The sequence below is a fragment of the Oncorhynchus tshawytscha genome, linkage group LG07 (assembly GCF_018296145.1).
Source record: "Oncorhynchus tshawytscha isolate Ot180627B linkage group LG07, Otsh_v2.0, whole genome shotgun sequence".
NCBI lineage: Eukaryota > Metazoa > Chordata > Actinopteri > Salmoniformes > Salmonidae > Oncorhynchus > Oncorhynchus tshawytscha.
This window is the reverse complement of record NC_056435.1, coordinates 12,987,854-13,011,343: the sequence shown is the minus strand read 5'-3', so window position 1 is coordinate 13,011,343 and position 23,490 is coordinate 12,987,854. Positions and strand designations below refer to the sequence as shown.

Sequence of the window (23,490 nt, the reverse complement as noted above, 5' to 3'; positions counted from 1 at the left end):
CATCAACTTGTTCCCTCCAGTGTGTGTGTGTGTGTGTGTGTGTGTGAGAGAGAGATGTGGGGGTTAGGCCTACAAAAGCTGTGGCACTCGTTCCAAAATGAACTTGTTTGTTTTGTTTACAAGCCAACGTAAATCGCCCAATCTGTTTTACTTGGTCAAGCTCGGGTTCACACATAGCAGGTGGTGACTGCTATCTCTTTGTTATCTCTTCACTATCTCTTTACTATCTGTGTTATCTTGGTCACTATTCACCTCAGGGAGTGATGGCATGTACCACTGTCAACTCGTTCCCTCTGTCCCCTCCCATTTACACATATCCTGAAACTGGAGACAGGATGCATCCCAAATGGCACCTTTTCCCCCATGTAGTGCACTACTTTTGACCAGGGCCCATAGAGCTCTGGTCAACAGTAGTGCGCTACTGTGAATAGGGTGCCATTTGTGAAATAGACATTGAGCTTTGATAAACACTGTCAGTTGAATAGAAGTATTTTTATGACTGATGGTTATTGGACTGGCAATGCATATTTGTTTTTGCACCGAGTGCAATTGATTGGCTATAGGGAAAACCAGGAAGGTCTTATTGAATTACCACTCAAATAGATTGAGTGACGGTCCAATTGGAGCATATCTCTGTCGTCTCTCGTCTCAGTCTCAACATTATATCATATTAAAGCCCGTCTCAATAATAGAATACCAATAGGAGAGTCTTGTATCCTATTGTTGATATTCTATATCCTCAACTAATAATGATTCATCCCTGCCTTGTCAATTTAACATGCTCTCTATCTCTCTATATATATATATTTTATCTCTCTCTATCTCTATTTTATCTATTTATTGGCAGGATTTCCATACAGGATTAACCCCAGTGTTTTACAAAAACCGCTTAGACTTCCCACTGGACAAAGACCCAATTCGGCATCTATTCCACGTTGGTTCAACGTAATATCATTGAAATGACGTGTAAACGACGTTGATTCAACCAGTGTGTGCCCAGTGGGTTTTCTGTTTTGACCTGCGTGGGCCAGTAACTGTGTCTCACTGGGCCAGGGCTCCGGCAGACCTGCTTTCACCTGGGGCCTAAATGTTTCCCCTTGTTGGATTCGGGGTTAAACCTGAAACATTGTTCTACTCAGAAGTATATGAACATTAGTTACAAAAGAGACATGAGGGGTGGAGCCATAATGAAGCTTGGGAGGGGCTGAGTGCAGGGAACACGATCGCATGTGGCAGTACCGACAAGGGGAGAAACCGTTGGAAGGCTCATATCAATTAGTTCCCTGCTTCGAAAAAATGATGCAATGTTTAGCGATAAGGAAGAGACTCCACCCAAAGTGCGGAATGAATACTACCCCGGGAGAAGCCATGTCTGTGTCTGAATTACAGCTGTATCAACCCTTTGGGAAGAATTCAACTAGGTTAAGCTCTTCTAGTGTGTCAGTAGAGTTATTTACTCTGAAAGTAGAACCTAACACCCTTAAACCACTCGAGTGTTGCTTTAGCAGTTTGCTTAGGGTCATTATCCATCCCAGTCTCAAATCTCTGGAAGACTGAAACAGGTTTCCCTCAAGAATTTCCCTGTATTTAGCGCCATCCATCATTCCTTCCATTCTGACCAATTTCCCAGTCCCTGCCGATGGAAAAACATCCCTAAAGCATGATGCTGCCACCACCATGCTTCACGGTGGGGATGGTGTTCTCGGGGTGATGGGAGATGTTGGGTTTGCGCCAGACATAGCGTTTTCCTTGATTGTCAAAAAGCAACATTTTAGTCTCATCTGACCAAAGTACCTTCTACCGTATGTTTGGGGAGTCTCCCACATGCCTTTTGGCGAACACTAAATGTGTTTGCTTAATTTTTTCTTTAAGCAATGGCTTTTTTTCTGGCCACTCTTCCGTAAAGCCCAGCTCTGTGGAGTGTACGGCTTAAACTGGTCCTATGGACAGATACTCCAATCTCCGCTGTGCAGTTTTGCAGCTCCTTCGGGGTTGTCTTTGGTCTCGTTGTTGCCTCTCTGATTAATGCCCTCCTTGCCTGGTCTGTGAGTTTTGGTGGGCGGCCCTCTCTTGGCAGGTTTGTTGTGGTACCATATTCTTTCCATTTTTTAATAATGGATTTAATGGTGCTCTGTGGGATGTTCAAAGTTTTGGATATTTTTTTGTAACTCAACCCTGATCTGTACTTACCCACAACTTTGTCCCTGACTGGGGAAGAGCTCCTTGATCTTCTTGGTGCTGCTTGCTTGGTGGTGCCGCTTGCTTAGTTGATGTTGCAGACTCTGGGACCTTTCAGAACACGTGTATATATACTGCGATCATGTGACAGATCATGTGACACTTAGATTGTACACAGGTGGACTTTATTTAACGAATTATGTGACTTCTGAGGTAATTGGTTGCACCGGATCTTATTTAGGGGCTTCATAGCAAAGGGGGTGAATACATATGCACGCACCACTTTTCAGTTTTTTATTTTTTAGAAAGTTATTTTTTTCATTTCACTTCACCAATTTGGACTATTTTGTGTATGTCCATTAAATGAAATCCAAATAAAAATCAATTTAAATAACAGGTTGTAATGCATCAAAATAGGAAAAACACCAAGGGGGATGAATACTTTTGCAAGGCACTGTATCTATGTGTTATCTTTACTATCTCTGTTATCTTGGTCACTAGCCACCGCAGGGGGTGATAGCACATACCACCATCAACTTGTTCCCTCGTGTGTGTGTGTGTGTGTATGTGTGAGAGATGTGGGGGTTAGGCCTACAAAAGCTGTGGTACTCGTTCCTAACTGAACTTGTTTGTTTTGTTTACAAGCCAACGTAAATCCCCCAATCTGTTTTACTTGGTCAAGCTCGGGTTCACACCTAGCAGGGGGTGACTGCTATCTCTTTGTTATCTCTTCACTATCTCTTTACTATCTGTGTTATCTTGGTCACTATCCACCTCAGGGAGTGATGGCATGTACCACTGTCAACTCGTTCCCTCTGTCCCCTCCCATTTACACATTTCCTGAAACTGGAGACAGGATGGGTCCCAAATGATACCTTTTCCCCCATGTAGTGCACTACTTTTGACCAGGGCCCATAGAGCTCTGGTCAACAGTAGTGCGCTACTGTGAATAGGGTGCCATTTGTGAAATAGACATTGAGCTTTGATAAACACTGTCTGTTGAACAGAAGTATTATTATGACTGACGGTTATTGGACTGGCAATGCATATTTGTTTTTGCACCGAGTGCAATTGATTGGCTATAGGGAAAACCAGGAAGGTCTTATTGAATTACTACTCAAATAGATTGAGTGGCGGTCCAATTGGAGCATATCTCTGTCGTCTCTCGTCTCAGTCTCAACATTATATCATATTAAAGCCTGTCTCAATAATAGAATACCAATAGGAGAGTCTTGTATCCTATTGTTGTTATTCTATATCCTCAACTAATAATGATTCATCCCTGCCTTGTCAATTTTTTTTCTCTCTCTCTCTCTCTCTCTCTCTCTCTCTCTCTCTTCAATTCAAGGGGCATGGGAAACATATGTTAACATTGCCAAAGCAAGTGAGGTAGATAATATACAAAAAGTGAAATAAACAATACAAATGAACAGTTGACATTACACTCACAGAAGTTCCAAAATAATACAACATTACAAATGTCATATTATGTATATATACAATGTTGTAGTGATGTGCAAATGGTTAAAGTACAAAAGGGAAAATAAATAATCATAAATATGGGTTGTATTTGCAATGGTGTTTGTTCTTCACTGGTTGACCTTTCTTGTGGCAACAGGTCACAAATCTTGCTGCTGTGATGGCACACTGTGGCCATGTACCATGCACACTGTGGCCATCACAGTGTGCCATCACTCTCACGTTCTCTTTCTCTCTCCCTATTTTGTCTCTCTCTCTATTTTTTCTATTTATTGGCAGGATTTACCCCAGTGTTTTACAAAAACCGCTTAGACTTCCCACTGGACACAGACACAATTCGGCATCTATTCCACGTTGGTTCAACGTAATGTCATTGAAATGACGTGTAAACGACGTTGATTCAACCAGTGTGTGCCCAGTGGGTTTTCTGTTTTGACCTGCGTGGGCCAGTAACTGTGTCTCACTGGACCATGGCTCCGGCAGGCCTGCTTTCACCTGGGTCCAAAGCCAGGCTACTGGTACTTTTCCGCTGGCATTTACGTAACAATCTCCAACTGTGAACTTCAACATCTTCTCACAAAGTAACTGTCTTGATGATAAGGTGGTTGATTCTGTTCTCCCGAAGTTCATTTCACTCATTTATTTGACACGCACAATGCACAACAATTGAAATCTCAAACAATACTGTGGCTTAACAGTGCTGGATTTAGCTAGATAGCTCATTTTCACCCGTTGAGTGTGTGCGTCTGTCTGTGCGTGTGCGTGTGATTGGAAAGGGGGTACATGATTGACACACCTTAATGCTCAGACAGAGGCTGTAAGTCGATTAGGTTTGTCTGCATGGGGATGGGCAGATCGCCGTCTCCACGCCACGCAACTAACACTAAATCAAATCTGAAATGCCCTCTCTTCATTTCCCATAGCCATCTCCTGTTTCCTTGTCGGCCTCGACACACGCACTCATATGCTCACACACACACACACACTAACACACACACACACCATGGCCTCGTAGCGTCATGGACACATTATTATTTTCATTTTCACGAGATTACTATGATAATGTGGATGCTACAGGACTAGACTGGTTAAGCCAGTCCTGTTAGAAACAGAAAGTTTAAGGTCCAGAGTTAACTCAACTCTGGACCTTGAAGCCAGTTCCACTCGTTTTCATTATCCCCCTCTAATCAGGGACGGATTTAGACTCGGGACACCAGGTGGGTGCAATTCATAATCTGCTAGAACAGAAAAGCAGCAGACTCCGGAACTGGTAGGGTCAGAGTTGAACACCCCTGCCCACAGTATCCTCAACTGACACTGTCAGAGCAATATATGTCAAAGGCTGCAGTCTCACATGGCAGGCGGGTGAGAGAGGCAAGCGAAGAGATCACCGGTCAGGAGTTCATCACAGACGTACAACATGCTCATAAATGCTATGGCGTTCCCATAGACTCCGTTAAACTCAACCGTAAACGCAGCAGAATTCCTCAATAAGTCACAATAAATCACCTTGAACAGAGGAAGAAGCAATAACGGTGGTCCTTTACTCGTTTCCTGTCTAAACAGAACACTCCACTAACTTTCTCTCTCTCTCTCTCTGTGTGGTGCGACTGCCTGCGTGTCTTCCTTGACCTTACGATCCCCTTATCCTCTCTCTCTCTTTCGCTCTCTCTCTCTCTCTCTCTCTCTCTCTCTGTGTGGTGCGGATGCCTGCGTGTCTTCCTTGACCTTACGATCCCCTTATCCTCTCTCTCTTTCATACACACACAGGATGCGGTGGGGCAATTCCAGCCTCCTCACAGTGAAACAATAGGGCTCGGCGATTCACCCACTTGAACGGACTGGGGATCATTAACATCCACTTGTAGCCTCCACTGTTATCTCCTCCTAGTTTGTCGAGGGCTGCTCCCGCATATAGAGGCCAAGTGATCTAATCCCCACAGAGCAAACAAGGTGTGGGAGAGTCTGGAGAGACTAACTGGAAGCTGGAGACTGGCTTCCGAGATGTAGAGCTCATTTAATCTACATTCTAAAGGGATTGCGGAGCGAGGTGGCATAACTAAAAAAGTGACACACAAACACACGAGAAAACATATGCCATCTCACACAAACGAACAAATGAACACACATATGCATTAGACAAAAAGAGCTTGTAAAGGTCGATGCTCTCTCCTTCCTTATTTTTCTCTTTCTTTCACTCAGTCTTGCTATCTACAGCCAATTTAATTAAGGGCACTAAATTTGATGATCAGCTTCTAAATGTTGAAAATTATACAACGTGTGGGTCTAGTCCTGGATGCTGATTGGTTAAACCGCATTCCAGCCGGTGTCCACAAGTTACCACCTGCTAAATATATAGTGTATATAGTGCCTATTTATTCTGTTCCATCTGACTGTGCAATCCACTGTCTCATCAGCCCAGCCAGGCAATTTATAGACTTTATCTCCTCTATAAAAAGCATCTGGACATTATCTCACATTTCTTTTAGACTAACATTTAGTTTTCAACAGCAAAGATTTGTATAAACCTGTCTCTCTGTCTCTACGACATTTGCAACATTGTTTCAATATTCCTCCAGCTGTCCCATAGTAATGAACGTGTCTGGACGAGACAGACAGGCAGGCAACGTTTCTCAGCCAGTCGAAATCATGAATCAGCTGGCATCATTTTTATGGCTATATACAAAGAAATGTCAATAGAAATCAGGTAAAAACGAAACAAAGTGACTGTGTTAGCTGTGTTGTTGGCCTCTGTCCTCTGAACAACAGTGTCCTGACAAGTGAGCACATTTTCTATGCCAGGTGAAATCGCGCCTCATTAGCTCATCGTTAGGGATGTCTCCAAACAAATGTCACTAGAAAGCAACTTAAACAAATGCAAATGCAGCTACTTTGCTGTTATTCTGGCTGCACTTTTTTGACGTAACTGTAAATTAGTAGTTGTCTCGCTAGCAAGCAAGGGATAAGAACGTTGCCAGCCAGTATGGCAACGGAACATTTAGAACAAACGACATTTAGAACAAACGTCCCTATATACCGAACAAAAAGACTGAATGACTGGGTTGCGTCTCTGCAACCGAACCGATAGAACGAACAACCAGCCGGCTTGGGTAACAACCCTAGATTTGTGTCGGGGACTATATCATGGGGAAGGATGAAATGGTATGCATAAATTCCTCAAAATAACATTTTTTATCAAAATGTGTAAATCATTATTTGAACAGGTTGGTAACCCGTTGTATAAAAATGATAATGCCCTCGAAGCTGGTGTTTGGAGGATATATTGGCACGGTTAGCACGGCCTAACACCTGTAACAATATATCCTTCAAACACCGGCTTCGATGGGCATTATCACTTAACTAATATTGATGGATTTAACATGTCAGATGCATGCACACATTCCACAGAGCCTTCCTCTGGAGTGGGGAATTTGTAGAGGAACGGGATTAGTGTGAAGTTGTCCCTAGACGCTAATCTTGGGTCAGTTTTGTTTCTCAATCCATTAATGGTTAAGGTTAGGATTGTGGAAGGGTGAGCTGATCCTAGATCTGTGCCTAGGGGAAACATCACCCCGAAGCAGAGGAACGAGCCCTGGTCTAACTGGGCTTCTTTGATGTGTCTAAAGGACACCCTAGAACTTCTGAGACTACAGGATGACAGAGAAAGCTGGCTCCTGTTAAACATAAATAAAGCCCCAGCTCTTTCTCTGCTCTTGACGTGCCAAGGTATAGCGTTCATTTACAGTAAATAAGACCAAGGAGCTATGCATTTGAGGTGGCTGTCTTGTAATTAAGGAAACAACAACAACAACAACAACAGTGGAAATCTGACAAGGAAGGCCTATCATTGTCGAGAAGGGTCTCTTTACGGTCTCCTGAGTTCTCGAGATGGTCTAGAGGTGTGTAGAGGATTCTTATCTCACTAGTTTCCTTGGAACTGTTTCCTGGAACACTTCAGAAATAGCCTGCCCCCACATGGCATAAACATGCACTGCACCGCATATCGTCACTGCCAAGTGAGTGAATGAACTGTAGCAATTACTTCTGTTGTTAGCATGTTTTGGTTCAATGGGTATCTGCGAAAGAACTAAGTCAACCCCCGTGGGGCCGGTTGCTATTCAATAATTTCTGTCTAACCTATAGATGTGACACACAGGGAGGAGGAAACATTTTTGTTACACTCCAGTCCAGATGTGCACATATCTTACAGTGGAGACAGTCGCCAGGCAGATTAGTGGAAAGTGTACGTGTATAATTATTACCCTGGGGTTGGGCATGCCTATGCAGTGGGTGGGCTGGAATTCGGTGGTGAAGAGGAGCCGTTTTGGACAGTAGACAGGCGGGTACTCAAGGGCGAGGTCTATTCTCAGCGAAGGGGAGAACTTGCCCATCAGACATCGGCATGTTGGAAATTAATTTGTCAAAAAAGCAGAGCACTGGGGGACCAAATAAAGAGGGTCTTGGCATTCCCTTAGGATCCAGATTGTGTTCGCGCGTTGCTATATTTTAAGGAACATAATCATGTTTTTCTGTTACGATTTTTAAAATAAGGAAACCTTCTAAATAAAGAAAAAAAAGGAGTAGGAGTATTTAAGACCGGTGAGGCTATACAATGGAATTTGTGGGATGTGAGTATGGAGAGCAGGTTCCCGATAGTAGACCATTGCATGTGGTGTGATTGATTACAATGAATAACAAAACCTCCCTCTGTTTTGCTCACACTGCCTAACCTTGCCTAACCCAGGACTTTGGGTCAAATAAAGTCCAGCCCGGGCTTATCTTCTGCTCTGAGGAAGTTTAGAAGGCATCTGTTGTTCTTTCAGAGGAAAGAGATAGCTGATAACCATGCTCACTCGACCTCCATTGACCAAACAATTTCAAAGGGTGTTTGATGAGTTGGCTGATGAGTCCCTAACGAGAGAGAGAGAGAGACTTCCCTTGTTTTGTGGGGAAGGAGTGGTGGAGGACGGAGTTGTGGGTGAATGAGTGGAGAGGTGTGGAGATGGGGTGACAGCCGGGGTGTCACGTAGGTCAGGTGACACCCCAGGGCTGTGGGCGGAGCAGGAAGTGACCTCGCCTAGGCTGAGGATCCTGGTGGACTGTTCGCTCTCCCTCTTTCTCTCTTCAAATTGTATTAGTCAAATGCGCTGAATACAACAGGTATTCACCTTACAGTGAAATCCTTACTTACAAGCCCCTAACCAACAGTGCTGTTTCAAAAAGTATGGATAAGAATAAGAGATAAGAGCAGCAGTAAAAAATAACAATGTATACAAGGGTGTTGCTGGTACAGAGTCAATGTGCGGGGGCAGCGGTTAGTTGAGTAGTATGTACATGTAGGTAGAGTTAATTAAAGTGACGATGCATAGATGACGAGAGAATAGCAGTGGTGTGGAGGGGGGGGGATGCAAATAGTCTGGGTAGCCATTTGACTCGATGTTCAGGAGTCTGATGGTTTGGGGGTACAAGCTTTTAGAAGCCTCTTGGACCTAGACTTGGCACTCTGGTACCGCTTGACGTGTGGTAGCAGAGAGAACAGTCTATGACTAGGGTGGCTGGAGTCTTTGACCATTTTTAGGGCCTTCCTCTGACACCGCCTGGTATAGAGATCCTGGATGGCAGTAAGCTTGGCCCCAGTGATGTACTGGGCCATTCGCAATACCCTCTGTAGTGCCTTGCAGACGGAGGCCTAGCAGTTGCTATACCAGGCAGTGACACTACCAGTGCAGCTGTAGAGCCTTTAGAGGATCTGAGGACTCATGCCAAATCTTTTCAGTCTCCTGAGGGGGAATAGGTTTTGTCATGCCCTCTTCACAACTGTCATGGTGTGTTTGGACCATGTTAGTTTGTTGGTGATGTGGGTTCTCTCTCTCTCTCGGCAGGGGGCTGTTGAGTGAGGAAGGCCTGATACCTCGGCAGCACAGACGCTTTCTGTCTCATAGAGACATGGGGCACCTACCTGCATGCACGTACACACACACACACACACACACACAACTGGGCACAAAAACAGCACACATGCTCTAGTTGTAGTGTACATATACACTCTAGGTATTTTTTAAATATATTTTTAGGGTCTAAGTAACTGTTAACACACACACTCAGAACCGCATGTGGTACATACGGTATAACCATGTGGGCGAACATGCTCACACACACAGAATGCATAACCCGTAGGGGGCCATAAAACATACAGGCACTGACAAATAACTGCAGGATTCTGCAACATTGGCCAAAGGGGCTGGCAGCCTGTCTGGGGCGACGCCCAGGAGCTCAAATTAGCCAATCACAAGTGACGTGTGACATGGAACCTCTGAGGCTATAGGTAGAGTCCCGATTGATTGACGGGGTGTTAGAAATCTGTGAAATGACTGGGTGCCTGAGGGCCAACTTAGATTGACATCAGACGGAGGCTACACACATGCCCTGACACACACATGTCACATGACCTGCACCAAGGGCATTGTGGTCAGACATTCAACTAACGTTTAACTAATGTCCTACATGACTTCTCCACTGCACTCCCATTGAGTCTTAATAATGGACTCGCTAACTGATTAACCCCCTAAAGTCGATTGATGCGCCGATGCGTACATAACAACAAAAAACATCCAAATCTGTCCGTTTAAAAAAATCAATCCACCTTATCCGCCAGTGCCTCACGTCCGCATCTGCGGTGAAAGGTGGCAGAGCTAGAGCTGTGTTTGTCAGACCATGAGACATCCCGAAAATTGATCTTCTCGCAAAAAAAAAACGTCTTGTAGCTTCCCGAACAGTTTGACTCTCACAAACAGGATGGTATCAAATCAAATGTATTTATATAGCCCTTCGTACATCAGCTGATATCTCAAAGTGCTGTACAGAAACCCAGCCTAAAACCCCAAACAGCAAGCAATGCAGGTGTAGAAGCACGGTGGCTAGGAAAAACTCCCTAGAAAGGCCAAAACCTAGGGAGAAACCTAGGAGGTTTCGCGGGACTTGTCTGAAGGTAACTGGTACTGGTTTTAAAAAACGAATGGAAGTATGAAGATAGTTTTGTGCCCACCCCCAAAAGGTTGTTAAATATGTCAATATATATATATATATATAAAATAGATACAAATTTAAAAGAATTGTCTATGTATACACAATACCCCACAATGACAGAGAAAAACAGTTTTTAGAACATTTTGCAAAAGTATAAAAAATAATAATATTTAACTGAAATATTACATTTACATTTTAGAATAAAGCTGTAACGTAACAAGGATATGAACACTTTCCGAATGCACTGTGTATATATACAGTGCCAGTCAAATGTTTGGACACACCTCCTCATTCCAAGGTTTTTCTTTATTTGTACTATTTTCTACATTGTAGAATAATTATAAAACTATAAAATAACACATATATGAAATAATTTAGTCACCAAAAAAGTGTTAAACAAATCAAAATATATTTTATATTTGAGATTCTTCAAAGTAGCCACCTTTAGCCTTAATGACAGCTTTGCACACTCTTGGCATTCTCTCAACCAGCTTCATGTGGTAGTCACCTGGAATGCATTTCAATGAACAGGTGTGCCTTGTTAAAAGTTCATTTATGGAATTTCTTTCCTTAATGTGTTTTAGCCAATCAGTTGTGTTGTGACATGGTAGGGGTAGTATACAGAGGATATCCCTATTTGGTAAAAGACCCATATGGCAATAACAGCTCAAATAAGCAAAGAGAAATAACAGTCCATCATTACTTTAAGACACGAAGGTCAGTCAATGCGGAAAATTTCAAGAACTTTGAAAGTTACTTCAAGTGCAGTCGTAAAAACCATCAAGTGCCATGATGAAATTGTCTCTCATGAGGACAGCCATATTTAGCTCTTACCGTCCTATAGGCAGGAACTCAAACAGGATGTACCCGTGACTAGAATTATTCAACGCCTGTCTAACCAATCGGAACCCACGCTTCAAGATTGTTTTGATCAAGCTGACTGGGAAATGTTCCGGGCAGCCTCAGAGAATAATATTGATTTATACACTGATTCAGTGAGTGAGTTTTTAAGGAAGTGTGTTGGAGATGTTGTACCTACTGTGACTATTAAAACCAGAAACCGTGGATAGATGGCCAGCATTCGCGCAAAACTGAAAGCGCAAACCACTGCATTTAACCACGGAAAGATGACTGGGAATATAGCCGAATATTAACAGTGTAGTTATTCCCTCCGCAAGGCAATCAAACAAGCGAAATGTTGGTATAGGAACAAAGTGGAGTTGCAATTCAACGGCTCAGACACAAGACGTATGAGGCAGGGTCTACAGGCAATTACGGACTACAAAAAAAAAACAGCCACGTCAAAGACACCAACATCTTGATTCCAGACTAACTAAACACCTTCTTTGCCCACTTTGAGGATAATACAGTGCCACTGACATGGCCCGCTACCAAGGACTGCGGGCCACCCCTCTCCTTCTCAGTGGCTGACTTGAGTAAGACATTTAAACATGTTAACCCTCGCAAGGCATCCCTAGCTGCTTCCTCAGAGCATGTGCAGACCAGCTGGCTGGTGTGTTTATGGACATATTCAATCGCTCACTATCCCAGTTTGCAGTCCCCACATGCTTCAAGATGGCCACCATTGTTCCTGTACCCAAGAAGGCAAAGATAGCTGAATTAAATGACTCGCATTAAATTAAATTAATTAAATGAGTAGCACTCACTTCTGTCAACATGAAGTGCTTTGAGAGATTAGTCAAGGATCACATCACCTCCACCTTACCTGCCACCCTAGACCCACTTCAATTTGCATATCGCCCCAATAGGTCCACAGACGATGCAATCGGTATCACACTGCACACTGCCCTATCCCATTTGGACATACCTATGTAAGAAGGCTGTTCATCGACTCCAGCTCAGCATTCAACACCATGGTACACTCCAAGCTCACAACACCATGGTACACTCCAAGCTCACAACACCATGGTACACTCCAAGCTCACAACACCATGGTACACTCCAAGCTCACAACACCATGGTACACTCCAAGCTCATCAATAAGCTTGAGGCCCTGGGTCTCAACCCCGCCCTGTGCAACTGGGTCCTGGACTTCCTGACCGGCTGCTCCCAGGTGGTGAAGTTGGGAAACAACATCTCCACTTCGCTGAGCCTCAATACTGGGGCCCCACAAGGGTGCATGCTCAGCCCCCTCCTGCACTCCCTGACCACCCATGACTGCGTGGCCATGCACGCCTCCAACTCAATCATCAAGTTTGCAGACGACACAACAGTAGTGGGCTTGATTACCAACAATGACGAGACAGCCTACAGGGAGGTGAGGGCACTCGGAGTGTGGTGTCAGGAAAACAACCTCTCACTCAATATCAACAAACCAAAGAGATGATCATGGACTTCAGGAAACAGCAGAGGGAGCACAGCAGTGAAGAAGGTGGAAAGTTCCTCGGCGTACACATCATGGACAAACCACACAGACAGTGTGGTTCCACACAGACAGTGTGAGGGAGAAGGGGCAAAAGCGCCTCTTCAACCTCAGGAGGCTGAAGAAATGTGGCTTGTCAACTAAAACCTTCACAAACTTTTACACATGCACAATTGAGAGCATCCTGTTGGGCTGCATCATCATTTCACTAAACTCGCATTAACACCTGCTAACCATGTGTATGTGACCAATAAAATGTTATTTGATTTGAAAAGAAGTCCAAGAGTTACCTCTGCTGCAGAAGATAGGTTCTTAGAGTTACCAGCCTCAGAAACTTCAGTCCAAATAAATGCTTCACAGAGTTCAAGTAACAGACACATCTCAACATCAACCTTTCAGAGGAGACTGCATGAATCAGGCTTTCATGGTCGAATTGCTGCAAAGAAACCACTACTAAAGGACACCAATAATAAGAAGAGACTTGTTTGGGCCAAGAAACACGAGCAATGGACATTAGACAGGTGGAAATCTGTCTTTTGGTCTGATGAGTCCAAATTTGAGATTTTTGGTTCCAACCGCCGTGTCGTTGTTAGAAGCAGAGTAGGTGAACGGATTATCTCTGCGTGTGTGGTTCCCACCATGAAGCATGGAGGAGGTGTGGGTGTGCTTTGCTGGTGACTCTGTCAGTGATTTATTGAGAATTCAAGGCACACTTAACCAGCATGGCTACCACAGCATTCTGCAGCGATATGCCATCCAATCTGGTTTGTGCTTAGTCCCACTATCATTTGTTTTTCAACAGGACAATGCCACACCTCCAGGCTGTGTAAGAGCTATTTGACCAAGAAGGAGAGTGATGGAGGGCTGCATCAGTTGACCTGCCATCCACAGTCACCTGGCCTCAAGCCAATTGAGATGGTTTGGGATGAGTTGGACTGCGGAGTGAAGGAAAAGCAGCCAACAAGTGCTCAGCATATGTTGATTGTTGGAAAAGCATTCCTAGTGAATCTGGTTGAGAGAATACCAAGTGTGGGCAAAGCTGTCATCAAGGGTGGTTACTTTGAATAATGTAAAATATCAAGTATATTTTAATTTCTTTGACACTTTTTGGGGTTACTAAATGATTCCCTATGTGTTATTTCATAGTGTTGATGTCTTCACTCTTGTTCTACAATGTAGAAAATAGTCAAAATAATTACAAACCCTTGAATGAGTAGGTGTGTCCAAACTTTGGACTAGTACTGTGTATATATCAATTATATTTATAAATCCTGAGTCATTTTATATCTCCTAGATTTAGGACAGACACTTTGTTTCTGATTATACATTTTTGAGTGTCCTTTTTGCCATTGATGAATGTGTTATTCAATGCGTTTCTGGGCTTTAGTGTAAAGGCCAAAATCAATATTTTATTAATATATATATATATTTTTTTGCATATGTTTTGTGACACCTAAAGGGGTCCTAAAATTCCAAATCAAATATCTAAATGATCCATAGTGTGACCTTCTTAAAACAGTTTAGCACCCCCTCCCTCCCCCAACATCTTAGACTCGAAAGAATTAACAAAGTGTCATCAATGCTAATAAACAGTATTCTCTCGTGTAATATAGCTAATATTAGCCTGGTAACAGATGTGGTCGTTGGTCAAGATAGCACCGACCGATCTGGGACCAGGCTAATGTGACGTCCCTTTTCAATTTGCTCTGGTCCAGGGCGTTGGTGCAGCTTGCTAATGTTGAGCCTTCCTGTACCTTGCCTTGGACCAGAGCTACCCTCTCATGTACTGTAAGCAATGGGAATCTGCCTGGGCTCGTCCATAGAGGCATTTCTCAGGCAGCAGAGTATTTTGGGCCAGGCAGTGTGTTATTAAAGCCAGTGTGGCTGTATTTAGGCAGCCTGATTGTAGGGCTGTTTTGTGCCGGGCTGGGTGGGTTCCCTCCACGAGGCAGCAAGAACATATGACTTTGAAAGTATCCCAAATGGCACCATATTCCCAATGTAGTGCACTACTTTTGACCAGGGTCCTATTACATAGGGAATAGGGTGCCATTTGGGATGCAACGTTAAGCCTCAAACCACTGTTTGATGTGTGCTGTGGTAATGGGGTGAGAGCCACTGTATAGAGGAGAGCACACACTCACTCACACTCATTCGCATACACACACACACACACACACACACACACACACACACACACACACACACACACACAAACACTGTATGCCACTGTATGATATATTGTTGACTAAAAATATATAATTGACCTAGGCAAGTCTGTTAAAAGAACAAATTATTATTTACAATGACAGCCTACCCTGGCCAATTGTACTCCACCCTATGGGACTCACAAACACAGCCGGATGTGATACAGCCTGGATTCGAACCAGGGACTGTAGTGACGCCTCTTGCACTGAGATGCAGTGTCTTCGACCACTGCGCCACTCAGGAGACCTTATGCATGTACTACTCTCCTTCCTCTATCCCCCGCACTTATTCCCCTTTTTGTCTTTGGTTTCTTTGGTTCTTCTCGTGAAAATAGCCTGTGGAAATGCTCCCGAGCCTGAGTTGATAGTGTGTGCGTTATCTGTGGAACCCTTATCTATTGGCATCACGTGAAGTGTATGTGCGTGTGTGTGCCCGCGCGCTTGTGTGTGTTTTACGAGTGTTCGCGTACCCCTCTATGATCAACGACCAACCGGAGGCGGAGCCGAGGCGCTGACTGTAATGCGATAGCTGCTCTGTTCAAAAGTGCTATTACACACAGTCTCACTCACTCACATACACACATGCCGCCGGAGCGCAGAGACACTCCTCTCCAGACAAAAACACTAGATGAGTGGTGCCAGAGATGGAATGAATTCTCCTTCGGAAGATAGTGTATTCCTGTGTGTCACAGTTCTCATGATTTGCGCTCCATTCTTGTCCGAAATGCGAAGACTTATTTTTGTCGGGTTGATAGTTCAGGCAGCTGTGTCTCAGTGGTCGTAAATGACCGCAGTCCTTGAATCCATGTGAGTAGAGAGAGACGGGGAGAAAGGCAAGCGCTTCAATCGTATTTGGAGGTAGACTCAGAGCCGCTTATCAGACCCTGTAGGAAATAGCCCGGAGGTTCCATATCAGTGGACATGCTCTGTATGGAACTAGGGAATCAAAAGGAATTAATTTCATCCACTTTGCTCGACGAGGCTCAATAACTCAGTCATGACGACGACAAGATGAGAGTTATGAAGTGTGTCTTTCAAGTAGCCTATATGCCTACTTCGGAGGGAAAGCTGTTCACCGCTCTCTTCACCGCTGTCTTCAGCCTATTTTTATTCAATTAAGTGCACTTGGAACAAACATTATTCGTTTGCTTGTTTGGGTAAAATAGGCTACGTGGAGCAATAACATTTGTCCCTACATTTTCAGCAAAAAAAGGGTGTGGGTTTTCTTGATGGACAACTAATTTGATCCCGGGAGGTTACCTTTAAAAACAACAAGACATTGAACATTGTCAAAATGGATATGCTATCGTCGCTGTTTGGATTTGTACTTGCAATGTGTCTAACACCGGGAGTCGGTGGAGACCAAGGTAAGTTTACGGTCAGTTGTTGGTCAGTTCTCAGGAACGCATGGGCTGTCAAGAAACGTGTCCGAATGTACCCGACGCTACCGTTTATGGATGATTTAAATTCCGAATTTGCTTTAAACTATGGGAAAAAACGGAAACCTCAGTTTTTAAAATTAGGCCTCCGTCTTGGAGACTGACAGGTAGCTTGTTTTTCTCTGCGTTGGGAAAAACTCGTTTGGTTTTAAAAGCGCGATCTCCATCTGTTTCAAGTCAGGAATTTCAACACATAGGCCGCGAATGGCATCAGATATACATTATCTGATAACCAGTAGATAGGTATACACTGTCTGATAACCAGTAGGCTATCATGTGTAGTGTAGGCGCACTGATCATTCCCACAAAATGTTCTCTCAACCTTGAAAGATGAAGCCGTTCCCATTCGTCACACTAGTTTGTCCAGAACAACATTGCTATCCTACCTTTTTCGTATGCCAAGAATAATTTGACAATATTTCACCTAATGAAAAATGACTGGGTGATACATTATTTGATACTCAAACGCTATTCTATTATGCCCCCCCCCCAAAAAAAACAGGAGGTAATTACCATTTAATAGAAGTTGCTATAGCATGTTAAAAAGTACCACTGCCGTTCATGTTAGTCAGGTTTTGTAAATGTAGGAACACAGGAAGAAAATAGGAATAACCCTACATACATTAGTCTATAATAGCCCAATGACTCTGCTTTGTAGGGTGACAATTCCGTAATAATTATAGAATACATTTTTTTAAAGGGAAAAAAACGGACATACTTTATTTTTGTTGTGTTTCTTGGTTGATTTCATGAATGAATGATACACTCTAAACGCGTCTGTAGACATAACATAATCCATTGCCTATCCAAAATAATGCGCCTCGAAGTGGTATTTTGCTATTAGTGGATAATGACAAGAATATTAGTTAGACTAACCATCATAATCATCATTAGCATCAACAAGAACACCAACAACAACTCGCTCATTATCTCAAGAGCCTAGTTTTGCAATCATGGTGATGGTTTGTGCCTCAATCGCGCTTTTGCGTCGGAAACTCGAGGCGGCGCCACACAATCAGTTCTCCACTCGCGCCGCAACATTAAAACCAGACTGCACATTTGGACAAAAAGGCCACCTTCCATTCCATTCAGGGAATCGTGATGATTTTTAAGCTCGCTGTCTTGCTTCTTAAATCGCAGTAGTTGTATCCATAATTAAAGCACAAGAGTTTTTTTTTTTTTGTTTATTGTAGTTTTGGAATCTTGCGCAAGTTCCGACTCCTGATATAGAGCTCTACTGAGCTTTAAAACCCGGTCTGGTTTCTCACTCCCCTTCTGCTCTGTACCCTACTTAGTGTCTCCTCCCTGGCTGGTTTACAGGGCTAGTCCTATGGTTGTTCCTTAGAATGTGCTCCAAAGTGTGTGGTGTGTGTGATTCATGTTTGTATGCATTCAAGTGTGCATGTGTGTGAATGGGTTGGTACCTGCCTTAGAGAGATTCAATATGGCCTGTTTGCAGTGCTGGCTGCCTGTGTGCCCGTTGATCAAAGACAGATGTGGGCCCTTGGCAGCTCTCCCCCAACTTGCTCAGATACCTCAGCCTGCCAAAGCACTCACTGTTCCAGCCTTCTCCTCTCCTCCTCAAAACAGCACAGCTTGTAACATACACACAGCAGCATGAGAGAGAGAGAGGAGATGTAGGAAAGACAGGGGGGTTGTGAGAGAGAGAGAGGGACAAAGATGTTGTGCAGAACAAGAGCATGTTTTCCCGGACAAACACCAGAGAGAGAGAGAGAGAGAGAGAGCACGAGCTAAACAGAGATGAGAAGGAAGGGTACAGAATTTGACAGGAGGGGGTTGAGTACCACACAGCAGATAACAGCAGGGTCACAGAGTCATAAGGGCAGAGGGCAGGAAGGGGAACTGATGATGTTGGGCGTACGAAAAGGAACACTACTCCGGGGGTCAGAGAGCTGAAGGGGGACCATGTATCTAACAGTGGAGAGACTCTATTTTTAAGTCTGCGTCTTTGTCCCTTATCGCACCCTATTCTGTATTTAGTGCACTCCTTTTGACCAGAGCCCATAGGGCCTAAAGGAGGGAATGAGCTCTGGTCAGAAGTAATGCACTACAATAGGGAATTGGGTGACATTTGGGATGCACCTATTGTAACCACAACAGTGTGACTCATGATTGTGTTAATATGATCAAGTCATTCCTAATAATGATCTAGCAATGAACTCATAGATGTGAACATACAGTGTGTCTTCACCGCCTCTGTGTGTTTCCCTTTCTATCTGTCATGATGCAGATGAATGAAAAGCTAGGTTTTCCTCCTCTCTCTCTCTCTCTCTCTCCCTCTCCATTTTCTCTCTCTCCATTTTACCTCTCTCTCTCTCTATTTTTTATCTCTCTCTATCTCTATACTCTCTGCTTGCTTCTCTGTCTTTCTCCCCCTCGTTCGCTTCTGCCTCTTGTCTCCCCCGCTTCACCCCCTCATCCTTCTCACTCCCCCCCCACCCCATCCTTCTCACTCTCTCCCCCAGCATCTTTTTTAATCTGCCCCAGACTCCTATAACACGTGGGCAGTGGAGAAACAAGGTCAGGACTGTAGTTATTAGCATTCAAGAGCTGAAAAACAAAGGGGGCTGTGGTTCAATACCTTGTCCAGGAGAGAAGGGCTGGGGGGGGACACGCCAACCCCCTGGAACGAGGCGACTAGGGTGAAATTGAAAACAAGGCCACCATAAATAATACACCTGTCGGCTAGCTGGTGGCCCCTTGGTCTGCTGCTTAGTGTGTGTGCACGCACTCACACACAGGTTATTTATCTGGACAGCCGTATTCTAGCAAACCAAAACCCAGCGAAACACAACCATCTGCTTGTGGTCAATTGATCCATTGATTAATTGATCACTATACCCACCCCCAATGCATTTAGTTGATTAGCCAAAACCACTTAGCCTCTTATGAAGAGACATGCATGGGTGCTCTAACTCAGGAGAGAGAGAGGAAGCTTTAGCCTAGCTTGCTATTGGCGAATTAGGGAAATGAAAGGTCAAGGGGGATACCGAGTCAGTTGTACAACCGAATGCATTCAACTGAAATGTGTCTTCCGCATTTAACCCAACCTCTCTGAATCAGCGGGTCCCAAATCTGTGTTGTTCATATTGGAACTGCAGTCTGAATGTTGCACACTTGAGTGGCTATGTTATAACTACGATTTCATTCTCATATTCATTTAGGATGGTTACATTTCTTTTTCTCTTAATCCTTAATATAATAGTAATATAAATGATAATATACCATTTAGCAGATGTCTTTATCCAGAGCGACTTAGTGTGTGCATACAATTTTGTATGGGTGGCCCCAACGGAATTAAAGTCTGTGATATCCAACATTGTAAGTGCGATGCTCTACCAACTGAGCCATACAGGACACTTTAATATTATCGAAAGGTAGGTAGGGCCTTATGGTCGGTGTCTAATGATTAAAGTAAAGAGCTTTGATAGTCAAAAGTCCCTCCCTCCCCCCCCCCCCTCCCTCCCCCCTCCCCCCCTCCCTCCCTCCCTCCCCCTCCCTCCCCCTCCCTCCCTCCCCCCCTCCCTCCCTCCCCCCCCCTCCCTCCCTCCCCCTCCCTCCCTCCCCCTCCCCCTCCCCCCCCCCCCTCCCCCTCCCTCCCCCTCCCTCCCTCCCCCCTCCCTCCCTCCCCCTCCCTCCCCCTCCCTCCCTCCCCCTCCCCCTCCCTCCCCCCTCCCTCCCCCTCCCTCCCCCTCCCTCCCCCCTCCCTCCCTCCCCCCCTCCCTCCCCCTCCCTCCCCCTGCCTCCCTCCCCCTCCCTCCCCACTCCCTCCCTCCCCCTCGATTAAAAACAGTCGTGGAGACAGCCCCCGTGCAGCGATGAATGGATGAGCGAATAGTGCCTCTCCTCCTCCTCTCTCTGTCCCCCTGATTCCCTCTCTCGAAGCGATAGCACTTTTTAATTAAGGTTGGGGAGAGAGAGAGAGAGCGAGAGAGAGAAAGGGGGAAAGAGAGAAAAAGAGCAAATTATGTCAAGATTTATAATGGCCCTTCCACACATTTGCAGTTTATCACAAAGTGTGACGCCACAGTACGCGGATAATACCGCTGATAGAAATTGGTGCACACACATACACACACACACAGAGATATGCAGTCATATGCAGATACTGTATATATAGACGGAGACTTGTACAGTAGATTTGAAGACGTGAACGCACAAATTTTACTTGCAGCCAAGTTCACGCACACACACACACACACACACTCCCACAGATGCACATACACGCCATTATCTGTAGACCCACACATGCCCTCACCTCTTATTGCTACAATAATGTTATATACTGTATGTCAACATTGTTCATGTATGTTGGGGTCCCTATGGTATGTGTGTGCAGTGTTGTGTGTGGAGAATAGATGGAGTCCTGAGCCATCACAGAAACAATCATTCATGAGGCTACCTCTCTACCTCATCCTCCCTCCTTATCACACAAACACACATGTACCTGTAAGACATAGTGCCCTGAAAAGCACACCGTATATTCATAAAAACACAAACATTCTCCACCAGAACAGAGGACCACCCCCCCCCACACACACACACACCTCTCCCCAGCATGTACTGTATATCCTACTGACAGCCCATCAGCTCCTCCAGGGTCAGTCCCCACAGGGATGGTCATGTCTTAATGAGCTTCGTCAGGCTTTCTCTCTCTCTCTCTCTCTCTCTCGCACTCTCCCCCTCCTCCTCACACTGTCTTTCTTCCTCCCCTTCAATCACCTCCTTCCCTTCTCTGTCTTAATCTGTATCCGTCTCACAACCTTCCTCTGCCGCTCTCCATTCCGTCTACCCCTCTCTTTCTCAATCCCTCTTATTATCTCTCCCTTCATACCTCTCCCTCAGCCCCCCTCATCATCCTCATCCCCTTCATCTATCCCTCTTTTACCTGCCTTTCTCCCTGCTGGCGTCCCTCTCTCCACCCCCCCCCCCCCCCACCCCTCCCCGTCCTCGTCGCCCTCCCTCCTTAGCTGCACATGAATGGTCTGCTCAGCTCGGGGAGCAGAAAAGTGCAGAGGCTGCAGGATTTCTCCCAAATGGCTTAATCTTCCCCTGGCGGTACTACTGACAGCCCCACACGCCTTTTGGAGAATACATGGGGGTGCGTCCTGAATGGCACCCTATTCCCTATGTCCCCCATACTCAACTGGCAGACCGGAACCAGAACGGGGTCAATATGGACTGCGGGTCCAGGAAAAAATACAAAATAAATAAATATATATATATATATACACTCAGTAACAGTCAAAAGTTTGGACACACCTACTCATTCAAGAGTTTTTCTTTATTTTTACTATTTTCTACGTTGTTAATAGTTATACTTCACCTGGAATGCTTTTCCAACAGTCTTGAAGGAGTTCCCGCATATGCTGAGCACTTTCTGGCTCCTTTTCCTTCACTCTGCGGTCCAACTCATCCCAAACCATCTCATTTGGGTTGAGGTTGGGTGATTGTGGAAGCCAGGTCATCTGATGCAGCACCCCATCACTCTCCTTCTTGGTCAAATAGCCCTTACACAGCCTGGAGGTGTGTTTGGTCATTGTCCTGTTGAAAAACTAATTATAGTCCCACTAAGCGCAAACCAGACTGGATGGCGTATCGCTGCAGAATGCTGTTTTAGCCATGCTGGTTAAGTTTGCCTTGAATTCTAAATAAATCACAGACAGTGTCACCAGCAAAGCTCCCCTACAACATCACACCTCCTCCTCCATGCTTCACACATGCAGAGATCATCTGTTCACATACTTTGCGTCTCACAAAGACACGGCGGTTGGTACCCAAAATTTCCAATTTGGACTCATCAGACCAAAGGACAGATTTCCACCGGTCTAATGTCCATTGCTTGAAGCAAGTCTCGTCTTATTATTGGTGACCTATAGGAGTGGTTTATTTGCAGCAATTTGACCATGAAGGCTTGACTCACTCAGTCTCCTCTGAACAGTTGATGTTGAGATGTGTCTGTTACTTGAACTCTGAAGCATTTATTTGGGATCCAATCTGAGGTGCAGTTAACTCTAAAGAACTTATCCATTGCAGCTGCAGCAGAGGTAATTCTGGGTCTTCCTTTTCTGTGGCGGTCCTCATGAGAGCCAGTTTCATCATAGATAGGCACTTGATGTTTTTTTGTGACTGCACTTGAAGAAACTTTCAAAGTTCTTGAAATGTTCCGTATTGACTGACCTTTATGTCTTAAAGTAATGATGGACTGTCGTTTCTCTTTGCTTATTTGAGCTGTTCCTGCCATAATGGACTTGGTATTTTACCAAATAGGGCTATCTTCAGTATACCACCCCTACCTACAACATAAGTGATTGGCTGAAACGCGTTAAGAAGGAAAGAAATGACTACCTCATGAAGCTGGTTGTGAGAATGCCAAGAATGTGGCATAAAGCTGTCTTTAAGGCAAATGGTGGCTACTTTGAAGAATCTCAAATATAAAATATATTTTGATGTGTTTGACACTTTTTTGGTTACTACATGATTCCCTATGTGTTGCTTCATAATTTGGATGTCTTCACTATTAGTCAACAATGTAGAAAGGTTGTGATTGGACCCCATGGTGTCATATAAACACATAACACATGGAAGAATGTGTGGAATTGCAGTAAATGAACTTAAAAACGGCAACGTTTTCTCAGCCAACAAGAGGTGCGAGAACACTTTGGGGTCGCGTGGGTTGCGAGGTTCGGGGGTTGTTGCTATGCTGATAAATGACATTATCCATCCGGATCTTTGTCACCAGGGAAACGTATATCGT

At 44.6% G+C, this 23,490-nt stretch overlaps 1 protein-coding gene across 2 annotated transcripts in view; it reads left to right on the top strand.

Annotated features, from left to right (window-relative positions):
* The first annotated feature begins 15,824 nt into the window (after positions 1-15,824).
* Positions 15,825-23,490, top strand: part of nrp2a (neuropilin 2a) — a 66,347-nt gene continuing 58,681 nt past the window's right edge. The window contains exon 1 of one of the 2 annotated variants that reach the window (XM_042324127.1): positions 15,825-16,640. In XM_042324127.1, coding sequence (XP_042180061.1) covers positions 16,568-16,640 — 73 coding nt within the window. In that variant the 5' untranslated portion in view covers positions 15,825-16,567. The remainder of the gene's footprint in view (positions 16,641-23,490) is intronic. The other variant, XM_042324126.1, reaches the window with a different exon arrangement.